At 43.2% G+C, this 21,560-nt stretch overlaps 1 protein-coding gene across 2 annotated transcripts in view; it reads right to left on the minus strand.

The window, feature by feature from the left end:
• Positions 1-227: 227 nt before the first annotated feature.
• The window catches only part of TAF3 (TATA-box binding protein associated factor 3), a 148,761-nt gene continuing 127,428 nt past the window's right edge, over positions 228-21,560 (minus strand). For both annotated transcript variants that reach the window (XM_035128439.2, XM_035128438.2), the window contains exons 5-7: positions 8,163-8,421; positions 2,350-2,456; positions 228-953 (exon numbers count right to left, since the gene is read on the minus strand). In XM_035128439.2, the coding sequence (XP_034984330.1) occupies positions 839-953; positions 2,350-2,456; positions 8,163-8,421 (481 nt within the window). In that variant the 3' untranslated portion in view covers positions 228-838. The remainder of the gene's footprint in view (positions 954-2,349; positions 2,457-8,162; positions 8,422-21,560) is intronic.

The following is a 21,560-nucleotide window of genomic DNA, read 5'->3' on the forward strand; positions in this document are numbered from 1 at the left end:
CAAGAGTTATCTGCCTGAGGAAAAATCTGTTTATGCAAATAACTTGGACACATCTGTTAAATGTGCAAGCGACAAAGAGGACAGAATAAACTCAGATGGGAGGCAGGAGGGGGAAAGAGTCTATATCACATTATTAGAGGCTCAAGGAGTGCAAAAACACACACACACACACAAAGGAAGGAAGTTGGCCACCATAGAAACTTTCCCGTCTTTTAAAAAAATAGAAGTTATTTCACAAAAAGCTCAAGCATGTTTATTAAGGTTAGGTCTTAAAAATCAAGGAGGGGCAGGAGGAGGAGGAGGAGGAGCGAGAAGAAAAGAGGTTCCATATATTCTTGTCAGAAAAATATTTACCAGCAAGCTACCCCACCCCGTGTCTTTAATGATTATCTGGCTATGCGGAAGAGGGAGCTGTGGGGAAATCAACTTGAGTGGCTCCCAAGGGACAGCCGCCTGCATTTGGGAAGTCTTCCCTGTTTCTGAAAGGACAGAACTCTGAAGAGGTGTGTGTGTGTTTGGGGGGGGGGAAGCAGCTGCAAGAAGGGCAGCAATATTTACAAGTGTCACCAAAGCCTTGGCTGATCAACACAGCTCTCTTTGGCCATAGACTCTCTTGGCTCTTCAGCCGGTGAGTTCGTGGTAGAGAATTTTTGATCTAGGCCAACACCGTTTGACGAAGGAGCAGCGGGGAGGGAACGAGCAGCAGCCAGCTCAGAGCGGACAGTGTGTGTTTGTCCCCGATCTTCTCAAGAATTGCACATCCTCGAAACTTGATGGCGACGCAAGGAGTCAGGGCTGAAGTGCTGCAGCGACAGTCCGACCGGTCTCCCCAGTGGCTTCAGTGTGCTCTGTGTTTCCCCTTCTTGTGTTTTTTATCTTTCTTTTTGCTGGCACACCTGGAGCAGAACCACTGGCTTTCTTCCGGGGGAGCAGCCGTGATTCCGACACAAAGCCTGCACGTTGGAGAACACAAGAGGCAAATGTAAGAAAATGAACGAGGGTTTCCAATAAGTGAAACACCAACTGTCGTTTTTAACTAGGGCTGCAAGCTCTACTCTTTTGCGATTAATCTTAGAATGGAAGAGTTGGAAGGGACCCTGAGGGTCATCTAGTCCAAACTCTTGCAATGAAGGAATTGACAGAAGCTTGTTTTGCAGATCTGACCCAGTTATATTGCGGGGAGGGGACCCTCTCACTAATCTAAAACTGGGGTCAGACAGACAAATTAAATCACAGATCAAAAACCCAATGACATAAATAACTCCTGTTATTTAAAGCCTCTGGGCACTGCATTATGCATTATTTTGCTTATGATAAAGGGATATCTGGGTTCCATAATAACTATCTTAATTTCTCACATACACCTAATAACTCATGAACTATTATTCCCTTTCCTTTTAAACCCTTCTTGGGTATGAATAAAGTAAGATACTGAATGGGTAAAATTAAGGTCAGCCCAAGTTACTCCCTTATTTTAAAAAAGTTATTTCAATGGCACGGTGTCACTGTATTAATGCGTTAAGATTATGGTACCTTGTTTGAATTGTAGTTTTGTAGCTGTCCTCTATAACAACTATGCTATAGTTGTAGCTGTCCTCTATAACAACTATGCTATATGTATTCAAAATGTGTGCCTGCAGTTAAATAATATAATTTTCTTTAGGACATTATATTTTGGCCATTCAGACCCCAAATTCATTGGTTGTGCTGTGTTGCACTTCCCTCTCGCCCCTCAACCCACTCCCCAGAATTCACTTGAACTGGGGGCTCTATTGCCCCTTTAGTGAAATCCTTCAAAACTCCCCCCCCACTTTGGAGCAGCTGATCCTCTTATTTTAGGATGACGCAGGTTAGTGAAAAAAAAACATTTTAGGCTTCTTTTGTACCCTTTGGGTGGATTAGTTATAACTCTAAATGCACAAGATGGTTAAGAATATCAGTTAACTGATCCAGTCACCCAACTTGTGGAGCGGGTCTAATTTTGCAGTTGGGAAAAATACCGTTAAGATTTGGCTAAGCGTAGAATTAAGTTCAGATACGGTAGCTTCATATCCCGACTTCAGCCCCGTGTGAAGGGAGTTCAATACTGCACATAGGGCAAGCAGCCAGCACACAACTCTCGTCTCTGTCACTACTGACAATCTGGTCTCTTTAAAAGTCAACCAGCGGCTGGTTGGGACATTGGAGCCATCACACTGTTGACCTCTGCTGCCTCAAGAATGGCCGGATTCAAAAGCAGGTGAAAATACTGCCTGCTTCATATAAGGCACAGAAGATTGTAAGAGAGAGAGGTAGCAAAGGAGAGATACAAGTTATTCTCCAGCTTGACTTTAATTGGCAATCACTCACCAGTGGTACCAATCGTCACAATCGTCGCAGCCTATCATTGCACTGCCGTCATCTGGTTTCTCGCAGCCAGGGCAGATCCAGATCTTGTTCCCCCATTCGTCTCGGATCTGGGATAAAAAGGCAGGGGAAAGTTGATGGCTTAGAGGTGTGTGTGTGCTTTTAAAGGCACTTCATGCAGCCAATTACTTCCCAAAGCTATTCAATAGAGAGAAGATTATGTGCCAACACACTCTCATTTACATAGACTCAATATATGAATGTGTGTACACACACACACACACACACACACACACACACACCCCTCCACTATAAACTGTTTCTATATATACATAACGGTTTTGCACTTCCACATGACCCAGGAAGCTGAAATCTGGTTACCTGTGCAGACCTCCTGAATACTAGAAAATACCCCAAAATAGTTGCAGTATTTCCATGTCACTTCCAGGAAGGTAGAAATCCGGTGCACACACAGCCCAAGATATCCTGATTATTAGAAGTCTAAAAACGGGACGTTCACTTCCCAAAACTAATGGTAGAAACTGGTGACGTGGCATTTTATCTCATAATCCAGGCCAGCAGAGACCGCTAAGCTGCCCACAAGATGTAATGAATGCTGTGGCAGGGGGACGTTGCCTTTTCACACACAAGAAAGAGAAAGAAGGTCTTGGTGGTGGATCTTCTGTAAGTCAGGGAGTGGCTCCTCTTTACCCATAAAAGATCACGACCCATATATGCCCGCATCTCGCATCTCTGCCTGTGTGTCAATATGTGTGCAAAATATTTCTGACTGGTGGGTGGGATAGAGGCACCACTAACTGTTTTGGGGTATAGCTTTGATATTTGCTTGCCCCAGTGAATGAAAAAAAATCTCCATTTGTTTATTCCAGTGGTTCAAGCGCTGCACAAACAGGGATTGGTGCCGGTGTGGGAAATAAGATGCTTTTAAAACTTCCATGCTGCACAGGGCTGAATCATCAGCCCCTCCCTCCCACTGCAGAAGACAATCTTGATGACGTGTCCCTAATATATACAGTCTGGGGTGCAGGTATTGCTGTGTTATTACTTATTAGCCAAACTCTTCCAGCTCAACTAACTGATAAGATCAAGGGTATAAAAATTGTTACTGAGTAACTTTCCATTCCTTTGACATTTGTGCCGTGGCTCCGTTTACTGAAGGGTAAATGGAAAAAAGAGAGAGAGAGAGAGACATAGAAGGTTTATAGCATTCAGAAACAGGCTGGTGGAATCTGCCTATTCCATTCAATATGGAAGCATATTCAGAATAAGACAAAATAACAACGAAGTTTCCAGCCATGCCGTACATTGCAGCTGTCGCCATAGCAAGCTGCTTCTGGTAATTTCTATAGCACGTGTAAATGTATGATGAGCTTTTCAAATCATCAATTTTTAAAAGTTTGTTTTTACAAAATAAATAAAACTCTATAAAGATAAATCTGATAAATGAAATTATAGGACTAGTTACAGGTAGGTAGCAGTGTTGGTCTGACGTAGTCAAAACAAAATAATAATAATAATAATAATAATTCCTTCCAGTAGCACCTTAGAGACCAACTAAATTTGTCATAGGTATGAGCTTTCGTGTGCATGCACACTTCTTCAGATAGAACCCAATTCCTATGCACACGAAAGCTCATACCTATGACAAACTTAGTTGGTCTCTAAGGTGCTACTGGAAGGAATTATTATTATTATTATTATTATTATTATTATTATTATTATTTTGTTTTGAAATTATAGGGTAAGTTTACAAAATAGTTGACAAAGCAAGTATTAACTGAATAAATATCTGATAGAAATAATGAAATTTGCCCCTTTTTAGACTTAGATGACTTCATAACTTATGTGAAAAGCTTCACATTCTAGAAAGGATACAGATAATTATGAAAACACACAGAGATTTGTGTCCTTTTTGCTACACAGCCAACCCTAGCTCGTGGCTGCTTTATTTTATAATTGGGTTTTTTTTTTTTAAAAAAAAATGCTTCTATAGATGCAAACGCAAAAGGTGTTGAGTGCTCTCACTGGAAAAAGAAAACCCCACGGCTTGGGTCTCTGAGTGCTGGACTAGGGGCTGGGGAGACACAAATTTAAATCCACACTCCTCCACAAAGATTGATGGGTGACCTTGGGCTAGTCGCTCACCTCTCACCCTAACCCTAACCGCAGAGTTGTTGTGGAAGTAAAAAGGGGGCAGAATCACGTGGGCTGTCTCAAGTTCCTTAGAGGAAAGGCAGGGGATGTAAATGTAAGCACAGGAAGCGACCACTATGCCTGCCTAGGTCTGTACCAGGAAGCTTTTATTGTGTTGTTGTTAATAGTCTCCTGGAAGCCACCCAGAGTGGCTGGGGCAACTCAGTTGGATGGGCGAGATACAAGTTATAAATTATTCTTATTCTTATTCTAGGTCTGGTCAGTGCCTAGATGGGAGACCCCAATGGATGACACCTTGGGCTCCAAGATGGAAAGGAGACGAGACATAAAATGAAATGAATGAATGAATGAATGAATGAATGAACCCTCGCATGAAATCAAGTCGCCTTATACTTAAGAAGGCCACTGGTCACTCTAGTGCAGCGATGGAGTGCCTCTATAAGTCCCATCAGCCCTAGCTAGCATGCCTAATGATCAGAGGATGATGAGAGTTGTAGGTCCATAGATCCCCCACCCGTCATCTAGCCCAATAATGTTTCCTCTAACGGGCATGGCATAAGGCCTTCCTTCCCCTTCTTCCTCAGAGCCTTTTACCTGGGATTGTGCAGCCTCTACCTTCAGCCTATGGTGCCTCCTCAACCAATATCCATCTTAAGGAACTTTGATTGTATGGAATGGGTACCTACAATGAGTTTTTTCAAAGGCAAAAGGTCCCCCAGTGAAGCATATTACTGTAAGTTTACTGGATCACATACCGAAATCACACTGCAGTCTGCTAGCGAAGGAGGAAAGCCTCACATGCTGGAAAGCATAAAACTGCAGGCGCAGAATGACTGTAGTCCACAGGAGTGCCGAGGAAGTGTCTAACCTGCTTGGCCAGTTGTGTTACGGAAACGCTGGGTAAAATGGGTCTTTGTGGCCAAAGGCAAACAAGGATCAATTACAAGCAACTGATTTGCAAGGTTTTCATTCCTGCTTCACAAACTGAGAAGGCTTAGAAAGTGGGCCTTGAGTCCCTCTACCATAGTTCTCACTGACGGAGATGGTAGCTTTGTGATTAAGCCATGGACTGGAGCTAAATCCCTACCTCAGACTTCCTGTTTGGCTACAAGATCAGTAACTCCTCCTGTGGTTCAGTTGTTCACCTGTGACATGGGGAGGGAACTTCCTTCCTCTTCCACACTCCTATTTACTATTTCCTTTCTCTCTGAATCTCTTTGCCTAGACCTCATTTTGAGGTCTGATATTTTTTGAGCCAGGTTTATATGGCACCCAGCAAAAAGAGCTGTGGTCGTTTGCTAAAACCTCATGAAATCCTAAAAGCCACACATTCAGGTTTCGTTTTATGGATTGCTTAGTCGTTAGTATTTCTGCTGTGTGTGTTGTGTGTTTAAGTGATGTGTTTATGTGTTTCTAGGTTGCAACCAGAGCAGGTTAGCTGCACTTAGGTCCTACTGGAACCAATGTGAAAAGTTATTCATAACTAACATATCTTCAATGGGTGCAACTAACTTGCCCTGGCTCTAATCCCGAGTGTATAACCCGGAGGGCTAAACATTTGTTCTTAAACACATCACAGCAATTATGTTTACATGTGAAATGTGAATATTACGCAAACACAGGCAGTCAATCAGGACTCCCAGCACAAGCCTACTCTGTTTAGAGCTACAGATCTGCTTTTCACCCTTTATGTGCTTATTATAAGAAATGCCAATGGAGTTGTGGAAGCATGATTGCTGCAAACAGAGAAGGAGAGTATGGCGCTAAAAGCTGGAAATGCAAAGATCTGAATTCTCTCACAGGTACTTAAAAGGGCAAAGTAATAAAAAAAATGAGATCCCACAAGCCTTGCATTACTTAAAAGTTCATAACTATGAAAAGGATTTCACAATCAAACAGGTGCATTAATATTTTGGGCATATAAATCTCCACCCTCTGTCATACAGTTGTGTACTTTTCCTTTTTTATATCTGCTCTACCATTCAGTTTTAAATGACACACACACACACACAGGTTTATACACGAGCATGCATACAGACATCTGATAAGTGTCCAAATCTGTGAATGATCATATCTGCTATGAATTCTTAAGGTTTTTAAGGAGGCTGGCGCCAAGTGCCTCAAACCTGGAAAAATCACTGGTTATTTCAAGGCCAACAACGTGCCTCTGGTAAATAAGCAGATTTAATTTCTGCCATAACTGTCACTGACCGAAGGGCAGGTGTAAATGCTGAAAACAAGATGGAAAAATAAATAAATAAATCTGGTTTGGGTAATATGGTGAATCTATCATGGCAAACGCTGGACTTCTACCTGAATAAGGCTGAAATCTGGTTACTGGCCAAAGGTGCTTGGTCAACCTTCAGATTTATTAGTAAACATCAGCAATGCATATCTCACATAGCTTGTTTTGGACATTTACCAATAAGCCTAAGTAAAGTTTCCTGATTCACAATAAACATTCACAATAAACATTCCTGTTGAATCTTAGTTGCTGTTGAGCTTAAGCAAAGATTACTACCATCTTTTCAATGCACATAAAATTCTTTTATTCATAAGGCGATATAGGCTATTGCTTAACACTCAAAAGCCAAATAAAGTGGGACAAAGAGTGTATCCCTTCTAAAGCCCAGGAAGTGCTTCAAAGCAAAATAGCACTTTAAGTTTTATTCACAAGGTTACAAACATGAAAACAAGGATGTTTAATAAACTTGGCATAAATCGTTTTGAAGGAGGTCATCAAAGCCTGAACACGATCTCATAACAAATAAGTTAAACTTAGCATGGGCTATTTGAGTTCAGTTTGCCATAAAAATTAATAGCTCTTAAGTCTCATTTCCACAACTATTTATGTGATATTGAACTGATTTGTTGGAAACAGGTGGACCTATGGACATGCTATCAAAGAGTCCCCCAACTGGAAGAATAATAATAATAATAATAATAATAATAATAATAATAATAATAATAATAAATATAGCACCCTATACCCATAGATCTCAGGACAGCCCACAACATAAAATTATAATATAAACAGCACAAAATACATTAAAAAACAACAACAAAGACAACCCAAAAATCCCTTCCGTGTTTCATTAGCCTAAAAATGGAAAACGAGCAACTTAAACTGATGGAATATGCACAGCTTGCGGACCTAACGTATTGAATAAGAGAACAAGAACATACATTTAAAGACGATTGGAAAATATTTATTGAATATACCGGGGGGGATAATTATGTACACTCAAAAACGTTGGCAGCATTAAGATGAATTCAACAGTGTAAATAAATTTTGATGGATGTAATAATGGAATACCGAATGGTTTAGTTTACGTAAAATATGCGGGGATTTATGAAAAATGAACCATGGAAAGAGAAGAAGGGAAGTCACTGGTATTTAAAGGTTATTTAAATGAATACTCTAAATTGTATAACAGAAAATTTAACAAAAATTATATGTGTGTATATATGCATGTGTGTGTGTGTGTGGTGTAAAATAAAAAGGCACCGGATGTGAATCAACCAAAGGCCTAGTTGAAAAGGAACATTTTCGCTGGGCTCCTAAAGGTGTTCAATGAAGGCGCCTCCCGCAAGAGGGAAATTGACAAGCATTTTGTACTGAAATGCATCCATGTACATACCACATAATTACTGACAGTCTCCGTCACCACACTCCTAACGGGACCCTTGGAGCCTCCCACAACAGGCATTGCAGGAGACGGTGGTGGAATCGCAGCTGGGGAAATGATAGCAGGAGGCATAGGAAGAACCACCGGAGGAGGAGGAGGAGGCGTCACGTGGACAGGAGCTGGTGCCGGGGATGGTGGAGGCGGTGGTGTCTTGGGCCGAGCCAGGACGGATGGTTTAGCCTCCGGTGCCGACACCACTTTGCTGATGACGCTGTCGGACAAAAGGGGGAAAAAGAATGGATGTAACAGTGCACTACAATGATGCCCAGAAAAAAAAACAGAGGAAAACCCGCCACAGATTTTTATCAAGGCAAGATAGCCCTAGAATAGTTCCCCCTGCCATTCATGAGGCCATATAGTGCTAAAACCAAATTTCCCGGACGACAACGGCAAGTGTTAACTTGCAGACTTGAACCCCACTGCATTTCATGGGTTTGGGGTGAGCAAGAGGAGCAAAATCAACCAGAAAAGCCAGCAGCCTCGTTAAACTTCTGCCAATATGGAGGGGAGGGAGAGGGAACATAAATACCCTAATACTGAAAATTTGCTTGCTTAAATCTTGCTGATTTTTAAAACTGCATTTGATTGCTATTTTCACACTGCTTTGAGGGTCTCTTTGAATGGAAAAGCTGCTCCTAAAACAGGGGAACAGGCTGGAGAACTCACTCTAGGTGCTCTATATCGAAATGCCCCAAAAGTCACATGATAAATAAAATTGGAAAAATCTGCATTATGGCTTTCATCAGATGACTATGAAAGCAGTCATCTCTGTTTAGGATCAATAATGTATATATGCAATATATAATCAGCACCCAGGTATTAATTGCTGCCTTCGATGGGATCTATCACAGGGTGTTGTCATGGTAAATATACGCTAGAAGTAAAGCACTGCACTGCCAGAGGATTGATGCAATCAATATTTATTTATAGACAACTGTTTCCTACATGGCAACAGGCAGACAAGTTACCAAATGGAAGAGAAGACCAGAACTGATGGTGGAGAGGAGAGAACCCACAAGATTTGTCTAGGGTGGAGCTTACAGAACCAGCAGCTTATAAAAATAACAATCAAGACAAAGGCCATATCAAAAGATTATCAAACGGTCAACTCATTTAGCTGATGAGAATGAGCTTAAGTCAAGCACTCAATCCTGTCTTGATTCCGAAAGCTTAGCTAGCAGGGCAACGATGCTGATTTTGCAATGTTTGTCTATGAACGGAAAGAAAAAGATCCCAAGCATGAACTGAAGGAAGACAGGAAGCAGACTGGAGTTTCCAGTCAACATGGGTTGCCCAAAGGACAAATAAATGATAAGATTATTTCCAGCTAAATTAGATTAATGGGCCTAAGTTAGTCACGCCTATCAATGTCCATAGGTCTAATAGCATTTGACACATCCCAATATCAATAAATACTACTAGTAGTAGTAGCTGTGCATAAAAATAGCAGACGATATGCTGAACTAACTCAACTTTGGATTTTCAATGCCTCAAAATCCCACTTTTGTTTTGCGAGGAAGTAAACAGAATGCCTACCAACGCACATGGAATATTTTCATTAAAAGGGGATAAGGGATCCTTTAATGACACAACTAACTCTTGCTGACAACACTACACTACAGCTATTCTCCTGTGCAGCTTAAAGTACAGTGGGGCTAAAAGCTTCAGACGTAGACCTGCATCCAGGAAAAATAAAATAAAATAATTATTTATTAAATTTGATACCGCCCTTCATCTGAAGATCACAGGGTGGTTCACAGCATAAAAATTCAAAATGAGAATACGAAATGTATAATAAAACAATAACAACCTAATCACCCTCCACTGGCGGAGGAAGAGGAGTGGTGGGGGGAGTGCTGCCAGCCCCGCCCCCACCTGCTCTCTGCCCCCCTGGTGCCAGAGCTACCCATGAACAAATTTAAAAGGCCATGGAATGTTAGTAGATCAGCCAAAGGCCTGGTTATAGAGAAATGTTTTCGCCTGTCATCTAAAGATATAAAGATGGTTGCCCAGCTCTGGTATTTGCACACATATCTTCCCACCACAAAAAAGTTATGCTGCTGTCAAGTTTTGGAAGCAGAAGGCTTCCCCGCTGCCCTGCTGAAACAGCAGCAGCAACAAACACAAGCGCTCTGCAAATTCTAGGCTGAGGAGGAAGAGAGTCATTCGCAGGTATGAACAATTCTAGAACAAGCAAAGAGAAAGAGGAGGACTTTTCTCAATGTGGAATGCCTTCTCCAAGCAAGCTCCAACAGAGACCATCATCTTTAGTAGACAAGACAGCATGACTCCTGTTGGGTGGGTTGAAGTGGAGATTCCAAGATGTATTCTTATTAAGAGTGTGTGAGAGCTTCAGTGTTGGTTGCTATGATGTGCCTAACTCAAGAGGGAAAGCAATTAGGAAGATATAGAAGAGACAGAGGAGATGCAAAATCAGGTATGACACAGAGCAAATTGCATTCAACAGGTATCCTATCCTTCTGGGATTCCTGGTGTCTATAGTGAGCAACCAGTGTCTATAGTGAACTTCATGCTCAAGGTCCAAGATTGGTCCTCAGAACCTGGTAAGTCTGAACAGAGTACAGAAATACATTTTGAATAGTCATTAGTATGCACGCTAGTTAGCTGTGCAGGACGTTCTCGGCCTTGATAATATAACTTGCAAGCAACAGTCTGGAGAAGAAGCGAACATGGTGCTGCATCTGATGTGAAAGACCGACATGCAGAACTCACTTATGAAACCAAATGAGTGGATGGGGATTGGGCAATTCAACCTAATGCAATCTACTGTATGAAGTTGCCTGATAGGATACATGAAGGTAAGGTTTCAGTGTAATCTGCCTGAGCTGTTGGAGTACAGCCAGAAAGATCTAAATATGTATGGAGAAAAGGTAGAAGCCCAGCTTAGGCTTAATTACGTCTTGCTTACAGGAAAAATGTTACAAAAATGTAAATTACATAGTCAGGTGTCATCACGAACGCAACTTACAAAATTGATAATGCTAAGTGGCGATCAACCAATATTCCAAATGTGTGAAAGAGTTCTGCTGCATATGCCAATGTACTTGACGTGAGCAACTGAGTGCACATGCTATGTATCTACACCAGCCTCCCTCAGCCATCCAAAGGGCTCCTGCTGGCTGAAACAGCTCCACCCATCTTCCCATGCTGCTCCTTCTGCCTGCAGCTGCCATTCGAAATGCCTCTGGTCAACCACCTGCCTCAATTCCTTCAAGCCTCTCCTCAAAACTCACATTTCCCAGGATGATTGTAGATTGTCCCCCTAGTCCCTATGACTTAATGCAGGCATCCCCAAACCGTGGCCCTCCAGATGTTTTGGCCTACAACTCCCATGATCCCTAGCTAACAGGACCAGTGATCGGGGAAGATGGGAATTGTAGTCCAAAACATCTGGAGGGCCAAGGTTTGGGGATGCCTGACTTATTGTAACTAAGCCATATAACTGACATGATCACATGGGGTGGTAGTCAACACTAGTCCTACTCCGAGAAGACCCTGTGAAGTTAAGGGGCATGGCTGACTTAGGCTTATTCATTTTAGTTTGTCTACTTGGAGAAGTATATAAAAAAATTGTCCATTAGCACCTTAGAGACCAACTAAGTTTGTTCCTGGTATGAGCTGTTGTGTGCATGCACACTTCAGATACCATGCACATGAAAGCTCATACCAAGAACAAACTTAGCTGGTCTCTAAGGTGCTAATGGACATTTTTTTGGTATATATTTCTACTGTGTCAGACCAGCACGGCTACCTACCTGAATCTAGTACTTTGAGAAGGACTTTGTTGAACACCCTTTCCCCCTATTGTATCACTCTGTCTATTTTAGATTGAAAGTTTCTTAGGGGTTAGGGAATGCTACCTGCTGTTTGTAAAGTGCAAATGCATGTTACAGTGGTACCTCGGTTTAGAGACACTTCAGGTTACAGACTTCGCTAACCCAGAAATAGTACCTCGGGTTAAGAACTTTGCTTCAGGATGAGAACAGAAATCACGCGGGGGGCGGTGCGGCAGGCCCCGTTAGCTAAAGTGTGGTACCTCAGGTTAAGAACAGTTTCAGGTTAAGAACGGACCTCCGGAACGAATCAAGTTCTTAACCCGAGGTACCACTGTAAACAAATAACATTTGCACCAAACTGCTTGTAACACTCAGCCATGTGCAAATTTGGTTGAAAAGAATGCCGTGGAGATGGTTAGCACCTGCACTCCAATGTGCAGTGTTGAGAAGTGTCAGCCCTGCATTGTTTGCAATTGACTGTGTGCTTGGAGGAGCATATGAGTGCACACCCGTGCAGAGCATATAATTTGCACTCTTGGAAGTGAACCCAATTTGCCTTTTAGAACACAAACGAGGTGAAATAATTTCAGGAAGGTGAATGTTCTTTGAGGCCCATCCCTCCCCCAGATCCGAAAGATGGCAAGGAATCTCCCCCCCCCCTACTGTTTAAAGGAGCTTATTAATGGAGGCACATGGGCTGGATGGGTGCGCACCTGAGGCTACACCTGCTTCCAGCCCAATCCCTCCCTCCCCATAGTGCAGGTCCCAGGCTAAAGGTAAGCAAGTAGCACCCAGTTTGCTTCCCTGTAGTCTGTTAACTCCCAACTCAGCCAACAAGAGAGCTTGAACCTCCTTGCTCTTTGCTGGAAGACTTCTTTGCCAGCATGATGGCAACATACCCCTTGCTATTATAGCGTATGCAACAAATAAGTTTTAGGAGATGTGATTGTGGTTTATTATATCTGCAGTGCTTGATGTTTTTTATGGTTATTGTTGCTTTTCTTTTTGTTCCCATTGTGAATGATGCCATGGCCTTTGGTTAGTGCAATAAAGTTTATGATGATGATGATGAAGGCTTGAACATGCATGCACAGTTTTCACTCTTAGTCACTTTTCTGGGGTGTGGTGGAAGTCAAGGGGTTCTATGACATTTCCCTGCACACCTGCTCACTTCTCCCCATGTGCAGGGACCTACTTCTGCACTCTCCCATGCCCAACTTTTGATTTGCATGTCCGCAAGGTTTACTAACCAGGAAGTGATTGACTGGCTTTGTTTGAAGTGCAGGCTTCAAACATGTGTACAACAACACGCCTGGCCTGTTTATCTCAGGTATCACATTCAAGATCTGCGCTACAAAGAGCACCAATGCAGCCTGGCCACCACTCCCTTCAGCTAATGAGCTCTGGCACAGCAGGCAGAGAAATGGTTTTGGCTTACGCCATTATGATTGCGATGGGGCAATCTCAGAGGGGGATGGTGACTCTCATCATCCTATTGAAGGCAGAGGATGCGAGTGTGGCAACATGCAGGAGGAGACAGAGCCAAGTCTAATGATGATAAATAAGGTTCCTTTGATCTTGGCTTCAGTGCCACGGGACTTAGCTGCCGTGGGGCTCCCTGGCAGATGACCTTGCTCCTGCTTCCTGATCTATCTGCAGCTTGTCGATGCCATTGACCATGGCATCCTCCTGCCCCAGGTCCGTGGAATGGTAATTGGGGCACTGCGTTACACCAGATTTGGCCCTACCTGCAGGACAGAGTCCAAAAATGCAGAATTGGGAGAGTGCTTTTCAGCCCCCTGGCAGTTACGCCATGGGGTGCTGCGGGCTGCTATTTTATACCCAGTGCTGCTTAATATCTGCATGAAGCCAGCGGGAACAGTCATTGGAACCTTTAGGGCAGGCATGTCAAACTTGCGGCCCTCCAGATGTTTTGGCCTACAACTCCCATGATCCCTAGCTAGCAGGACCAGTGGTTGGGGAAGATGGGAATTGTAGTCCAAAACATCTGGAGGGCCGCAAGTTTGACATGCCTGCTTTAGGGCAAAGCGCAACCTGTGTGCTGACGACACTTGGCTCTGTTCCTCCATAACACTGAATCAGGAGAGGCCGTGCAGGGGCTGGACTGGTGCATGGATGCAGTGGTGAGATGGAAGAAAGGAAAATAAGCTGATCTTGCATCCTTACAAGTCAGGGGCACTGTGGGTGAATGGGTAATGGGGTCCTGTGTCTGAGAAATTAGTTGCCAGCTCTGTACAGGTCTGCACTCCCCACCCCACCCCGAAGGAACACGTTCAGTTCACGGTCTGGGGGTGCTTTTGGACCCAGTGCTGCCACCGGAGGCCCAGATGGCCTCTGGGGCTAGAAGAGCCTTTTACCAGCTGCACCTGGTATGACAGCTGCAACACATCCTGGACCAGGAGAGCCTGACACAGTAGATCAGGCATGGGTGACTTCAAGACTGGATTACTGCAGAATGCTGCAGCAAAGTTGGTGACACAAGTCAGATCCTGACAGCATTGGACACCTCCACTTTGAGAGCTGCACTGTTTGCCGATCTGGTCTAGAAATCCTTTATTTATATATTTATTCATTATAGTCATATGCCACCTTTATCTTGCATGGATCTCAAGGTAGTGTACATGGTTCTCCTCCTCCCCATTTCATCCTCACTAAACCCTATGAGGTTCATGAAAAAGAGGAGGAGGAGAAGGAAATATACAAGGCTGAGGCTCATTCTTGCAGCTGAAAGCCATAGTTTCCTGCTACATCTGAACCAGGCCTCAGTCTTAGGGCTTATACTCACACAATTTATACACAATTACCCACCCCCCTTAAAAACTATCTTAATTCATCATAATGATGCATCCTGTCACAGAATTTCTGAAATAAACATAAATAATAATAATAATAATAATAATAATAATAATAATAATAATATAATGATTTATTATTTATACCCCACCCATCTGGCTGGGTTTCCCAAGCCACTCTGGGTGGCTTCCAACAGAAAAATGAAATAAAATAATCTATTAAACATTAAAAGCCTCCCTAAACAGGGCTGCCTTCAGATGTCTTCTAAAAATCTGGTAGCTGTTTTTCTCTTTGACATCTGATAGGAGGGCATTCCACAGGGCGGGCGCCACTACCAAGAAGGTCCTCTGCCTGGTTCCCTGCAACTTGGCTTCTCGTAGCGAGGGAACCGCCAGAAGACCCTTGGTGCTGGACCTCAGTGTCCGGGCAGAACGATGGGGGTGGAGACGCTCCTTCATTACCGCAAACCTAATATTACAGCAAACTAAATAATGTCCAAGCCCGTGCACTGCTGCTCCCATACATGGCAAGAATACTCCGTTTTTCTGTGGAGATTATTCTGCTGCTCATTTTATATGTAGGTAGAAAGCTCTCACACACCGAAAGCAGAGATGGTCTGCAGATAAAAACGGCTTCCAGTCAGAAACCCTAAGCTGCATCACATCCCCAAACATTGGTGTACAATACATATTGTCCAAAACAAATACAAAGAACAAAAAAATTATGCAGAGTGCTCATACGCACTATTTTAATTGTCGCTGCTTATTTTACGTTCCTTTTCTTTTTGCTTGCAAGAATTATGGTAATAACTGGAAATGGAAGACATTTGGCTGGCTAAAGACCAGAGGGAGGGACTGAGATCTGCACGAGGGCTAAAATGCTACAGGTTCTACTTCAAACTCATAAAACTCTTCCACAAACCACCCTTGCTTCCAGAGCCTTCAGCAGGTAACATCCACATGTGTAGTTTGCAGTCATGAGGACTATGGCCTTTTTCATTTTTAAAGTAAAACCCAGAGAAAGCGTAATTGTGCGCCAGGTTCCATAGTGCATGGCGAAGGTGGAGACTCCCGCCCCCCCCCAAATAAAAACGCTGTTGCTTTTCCAACATGTCACCATGCCACATTCTTTCTGAACCGGTAGGAGTGAGCATGGGAATCTCTCAATGTGTAGTGAATGACAATTCCTTTAAAAACAACAACAACAGCAACCCCCCCCCCCAAAACCAACCAGGCCCACACAGAATCTGCTCAAAGCATTGTGATCACAGATTAGCTCCTCAATGGGTTGCTTTACCAGGCAGTGTTTATTCTGACACAATGATACCCTTCATTAAGAGATAAAAAGTAAATTAACAACAACAAAAATCACCACCCCAGAACGAAGGTGGATGTGAGAAAAGCCTTGAAGCCTTCTTGGGATGAGTCTCCCAAGCAACCACATCAACCCAAAGTTAACAAGGTACCACACACACACCGCTCCCTTCCCCTGTGATGTGGGAATGGAAGAAAGACTTTGGCAAGGAGATGGTCTTGCTCTAAGTACACTTCTCATCGTTTTTCTTGAAAAAGGGGGGGGGGTGTACTGGAACACAAGCAGCAGACTTTCCAACGCTGCAACCGAGTATGGATATTTCTTTCATACATTTCCGCTGTGGTATCAGACAAAACGGTTTATGGTCACTGGGCACTACTGAAAGCTCTATGTACGCAAGGGTGTTCCCACCGCCATCTTGGGGGATACACCCTCTGTGCATGCAAATCATTGCCATGCTCACCAAAGAGGGCACCCAGCATGGGAGGGCACCCTTTCTGTGTGCATCACAACTGCTACGTTGAGGTGCTCTCTTATCCTCCCCAACAAATTCACAAGATCTAATATTCCAAACAAAGTGGATGGTTTTCCTTATGGCTACCTTGGGCAGTGCTGTAATTTTTTTGGGGGGGGGGTGCTGGTTGGTTGTTGTTGTTTGCCTCCAGAGGGGTGCCACTGAAGCTCCCAGCCTGTGTGTGTGTGTGCGTAAGCAAATGAGTGTGGGGTGTTTGCCAGTCCGGGTCTTTGACCCGGGTGAAATAAAGCCCAGTTTCGCCCCTGCCTTAGGCTGACATTTGTCTTGCGCTGCCTGTGTCCAGAGCCAAAAAAACACTACCTGCCATGGCACACCAAATCTGAGTGCAGTCTTTTCCCAAAGTAGCCGAGGGCAAATTGTTATTATCATATTCAGCATGGACTTGGAACTTTCATTCCATTCTACAGAACGGAGCTCCCCACACGACACATTCCCAGGGAAGGCAAAGTCTTAAACCTGCAAGGGCAGAGCGAGTTCTACCAGTCATTATGATGCCACAGGTAGGCAGGCAGGCAGGCAGGCAGATTGTTTGGGATGTAATTGGCTTGCACAGACGCAAGCCGTGACATGCTGCATCTGAGGCACAGCAAGACTCTTGAGATGTGAAATAATTTCCTATCTTTGGAAGCAATTTATTTGATTTCAATCTCATCCTTTGCAGGCCCAAAGCATCATGACTGATGAAAATAAACGGGGGTGGGGAGAGTGTCACCCCACAAACGCTAAAAAGGAAGCAGCTTTTGAAAGTCAGATTTGATTCCCAGGCCTCAAAGGCTGCTGTGCCAAGTGATCCACAAGCGCAAGTGTGAGGCATTACCGAAAAGGCGTAAACGTTCTGTTTTCCCCCTTGAGAAATATTTAAGATCTGCATCTAAATAAGTAAATAAATCTAAATTCTGTGCAAAGAACTGTCTGTGGCAGTTTTGTAAATTTACTAATCTTCTGTATTATTTCTGTTCTGTGGTCATTATTTGGATTAAGTAGAAACCCGTGTAACTTTGTAAATGTGTGCTTGTGGGCAAGGCCTTTCCTATATCCATTCTGCCCTCAATGTCTTACACACACCCATGCAATAGTTGTATTTATAAATACTGTACACACAAATGCAGGGTAGCAGCTGACCAACAATACTACTTCAATACTGCTTGCCTTTCCTGCTGACCTCCTTTCTCCTCAACAGCCCCAAACCCCTTCTGACCCTAGCCTAGAATGCTAACTTCTGAAACATTTGAATATTTGCAATATTCCTTAACGCTACAGCTATGAAAGTCTCATTTCAATCAACTAATGCTGGAATTCAAAGACATGCATTTACCTTAGTTTTATTACTGAGCTTATCTGATTGCGGGGATAAATGGCAAAACTGTGTTTTTCAAAATCTCCGTGTTCTTGCTTAAATATGATACCTCAACTCAGCTCTCTACAACCACAGAAAGCGCCCTAAAAGATTATCCAAAGCTGGCGCTGATTTAATATATAACTTACATGTGCATAGATTGAAAAGCTATATAGATTATGGCAAACAGGAGATAAATAGTGGTCTCGTGTACTTGCCAAACCAGCAAGCCACATACATTAGTAAGCGAGGGGTTCTCAAAACTCTGTCCAAATGAGGCCCGCTTACAGTCTTTCAAAAAACGAGCTCACTGCACAATAAATATGCATTTGTTTCTCACACTGCTCACAATTCTCAAGAGTATGATTTTGTTCCATGGACACTGCACTTTCTGAGTGCTCTGCAAGCAAACAGCTTTTACATGGGAAAATGCAGCTACAATCGTGACTGAAAAGGTGACTTGTGGGAGCCTTGTGCAAAGGGAAAATATGCGTTTGGGCGTGCTTTGATTATTCAGAAAGACTCAGAGAAATGACAGCTTGAGGAACTATTTCAATAGTTATCAAGACCAAATACACAAAGAGAATTAGCTGTGCATGTCTGCCTTTGTGGATAGTGACATTATATAGTTTAGTGCAGCAGCAGGGAACCTCAAACCCATACTCCTAATTAGGTCTGATAAGTCACTAAGTTTGGCCCGTGAGGCCATTTTGGCCAAACCACACCAACATATTATTCCCCTGACATAATATATAAGGTGTGGAGACCTGTTATCTCTGATCTAAGCACTAAGGTAAGATATAAGGAATATCTTCTCTCCGGTCAAAGCACTAAGCACCACAGCAGTAAAACTTACCTTAGCACTGTGGTGCTTAGTGCTAAGACTGAAGATAAGCCTATGCAACCACCTAAGATCATATGAGGTCCTGTACACCTGTTAAAATGGCCCACAGAATCCATTTTGTTTCACAGCCCTGGTTTTGTCACTAGGTGGCAGCGGCCAATTTCCTGAGTAGCGCCAGAAGTTTCCTGTTGCTTCCACTTCTTGTTTAAGAGAGGTGATAAAGTTCTTCTCTAGCATGCTGACTGATGTGTCTTCTAGCCTTCTATGACATGACTATGCCAGAAGTGTACTGGAAGAAGCAAATATCACCAGTGTTGAAGCAATGTTGAAGCAACTTCATTAGATTGGACATGTTGTGTGGATGCCTGATGATCGTCTTCCAAAGCAGCTACTCTATTCTGAACTTTTAAAAGGAAAGCGTAATGCTGGTGGTCAACAAAAGAGGTTTAAAGACTGTCTCAAGGCAAATCTTAAAAAATGTAGTATAGGCACCAACAATTGAGAAACACTTGCCTGCAAGCTCTCCAATTGGAGAACACCCTTTACCAAAGATGCCATGGGCTTTGAAGACACTCGAACTCAGGACGCATGGGGAAAACGTGCTAAAAGAAGGCACATTTGGCATATCCACACCATGATCAACTCCCACCCGGAAACCAATTCCCCCACTGTGGAAAGACGTGTGGATCCAGAATTGACCTCCACAGTCACTTATGGACTCACTGTTAAAACTGTGTTTATGGAAGACAATCTTACTTGGCTACGAGTGATCGCCAAAGAAGAAGTCAGAAGTCCAAGTTTTGAACCAACGGATTTCTAATAAGACTAAGGGAAAATTGCACAGTATCTTTCTCCACAGAGGCACAATCACTAAACCTGTTACTGAAATCTAGCATGTCTACCAAAGCAAGAGGCTGCCTTTAGAAAGAAAAAGGAAACCAGGTTTAATACCTCAGTCTTAGCTTTAGGATGCAAACAATCCCCACAATGGTTACTGCTGAAGCAAGCAGCTACAAAGTGAAATGCTACTTTTTGTGCAAGGTTCAGAATGATGATAGTCGCAGAACTGTGTTATTAAAGCAGAAAAGCACAAAACGTAGCTTGAAAAGGGGTATCTTCCTAGAGTGTGGGCAAGTGAAGCCTTCTACAGATACCAATGCAATTTATCTTCTTGAAGACTCTTCGCAGTCCATGAATCCTTGTTGACCTTGTTTAAGGGAAAACTGGACCAAGCACAATTACAGTACCAGTGTGCCTTCTAATAAGAAAGAAGCTGGTCATTAGCAGACACCTCATCACACAGTTGCACAATGCAAATAGACACAAATCAAAGGAGGACATTAATACTTTTGTCCATGCTGTGCATGCTTCTTCATCAGCAACTGAAAACAGGCTATTCATGGAGGCCCAGAACTTCAGGAAATCTTACTCAAATCAGGATACTTCAGGAATACTTCAGAGATGACTAGAAAGTACTTTGCTAACCATGGACTACTGAATGTATTAAAGGCTCGCTCTATCTATCTATCTACTTAGTAACAGAAGGAAATCATATTGATGTGTCACAATCTTTGAAGGAAATCCTAGTCCTTATCTGAGCCAAGCAGAAAGTATGAGGGCCTGATACTGGAAATGACATAGAGAACAAAATCTTATCTTGCGATTACTGCCAAAGAAATAGATCAACACAGACAAAAGGAACCTTTAATCACCACACTGTTACTCAACAGCTGGCCACTGCGCATCTGGGATGCCAATACTATTCAGCTGTTATTGATTACTATTCAATGCATATTGATATACGCCCTTTTCTTGAAATTACCTGCTGCAGTGTTTGTTGCTCAATTGAAAAATACTTTTGTTTGCTTTGGTGGATGAACTTGTGACGGACCATACAACCCTATTGTTGTTGTTGTTGTTTAGTCGTTTAGTCGGGTCTCTCTGTATATTCGCTTGCTCCAATCCCCACTCTAGCCTCCTTCTTGTTGTTTAGTCGTGTCCGACTCTTCGTGACCCCATGGACCAGAGCACACCAGGCACTCCTGTCTTGCACTGCCTCCCGCAGTTTGGTCAGAGTCATGTTGGTAGCTTCGAGAACACTGTCCAACCATCTCGTCCTCTGTTGCCCCTTTCTCCTAGTGCCCTCCATCTTTCCCAACATCAGGGTCTTTTCCAGGGAGTCTTCTCTTCTCATGAGGTTGCCAAAGTATTGGAGCCTCAGTTTCACGACCTATCCTTCCAGTGAGCACTCAGGGCTGATTTCCTTCATGGATAGGTTTGATCTTCTTGCAGTCCATGGGACACTCAAGAGTCTCCTCCAGCACCATAATTCAAAAGCATCAATTCTTCGGTGATCAGCCTTCTTTATGGTCCAGCTCTCACTTCCATACATCACTACTGGGGGAAACCATAGCTTTAACTATATGGACCTTTGTCGGCAAGGTGGTGTCTCTGCTTTTTAAGATGCTGTCTAGGTTTGTCATTGCTTTTCTCCCAAGAAGCAGGCGTCTTTTAATTTCGTGACTGCTGTCACCATCTGCAGTGATCAAACCCTATTATAGGATCAGAATTCCAGGCGTTCCAGAGATCCTACAATTTTCACATTACCACCGGCCTTTACTATTGAACTCAAACAAAAGGTGAGCAATAGAGAGCTAGATAGACTGCAGAGAGACAGAATGACCCATGCATTTCTCATGTAAGTTACATG

This window comes from Zootoca vivipara, chromosome 10, assembly GCF_963506605.1.
Source record: "Zootoca vivipara chromosome 10, rZooViv1.1, whole genome shotgun sequence".
Lineage (NCBI taxonomy): Eukaryota > Metazoa > Chordata > Lepidosauria > Squamata > Lacertidae > Zootoca > Zootoca vivipara.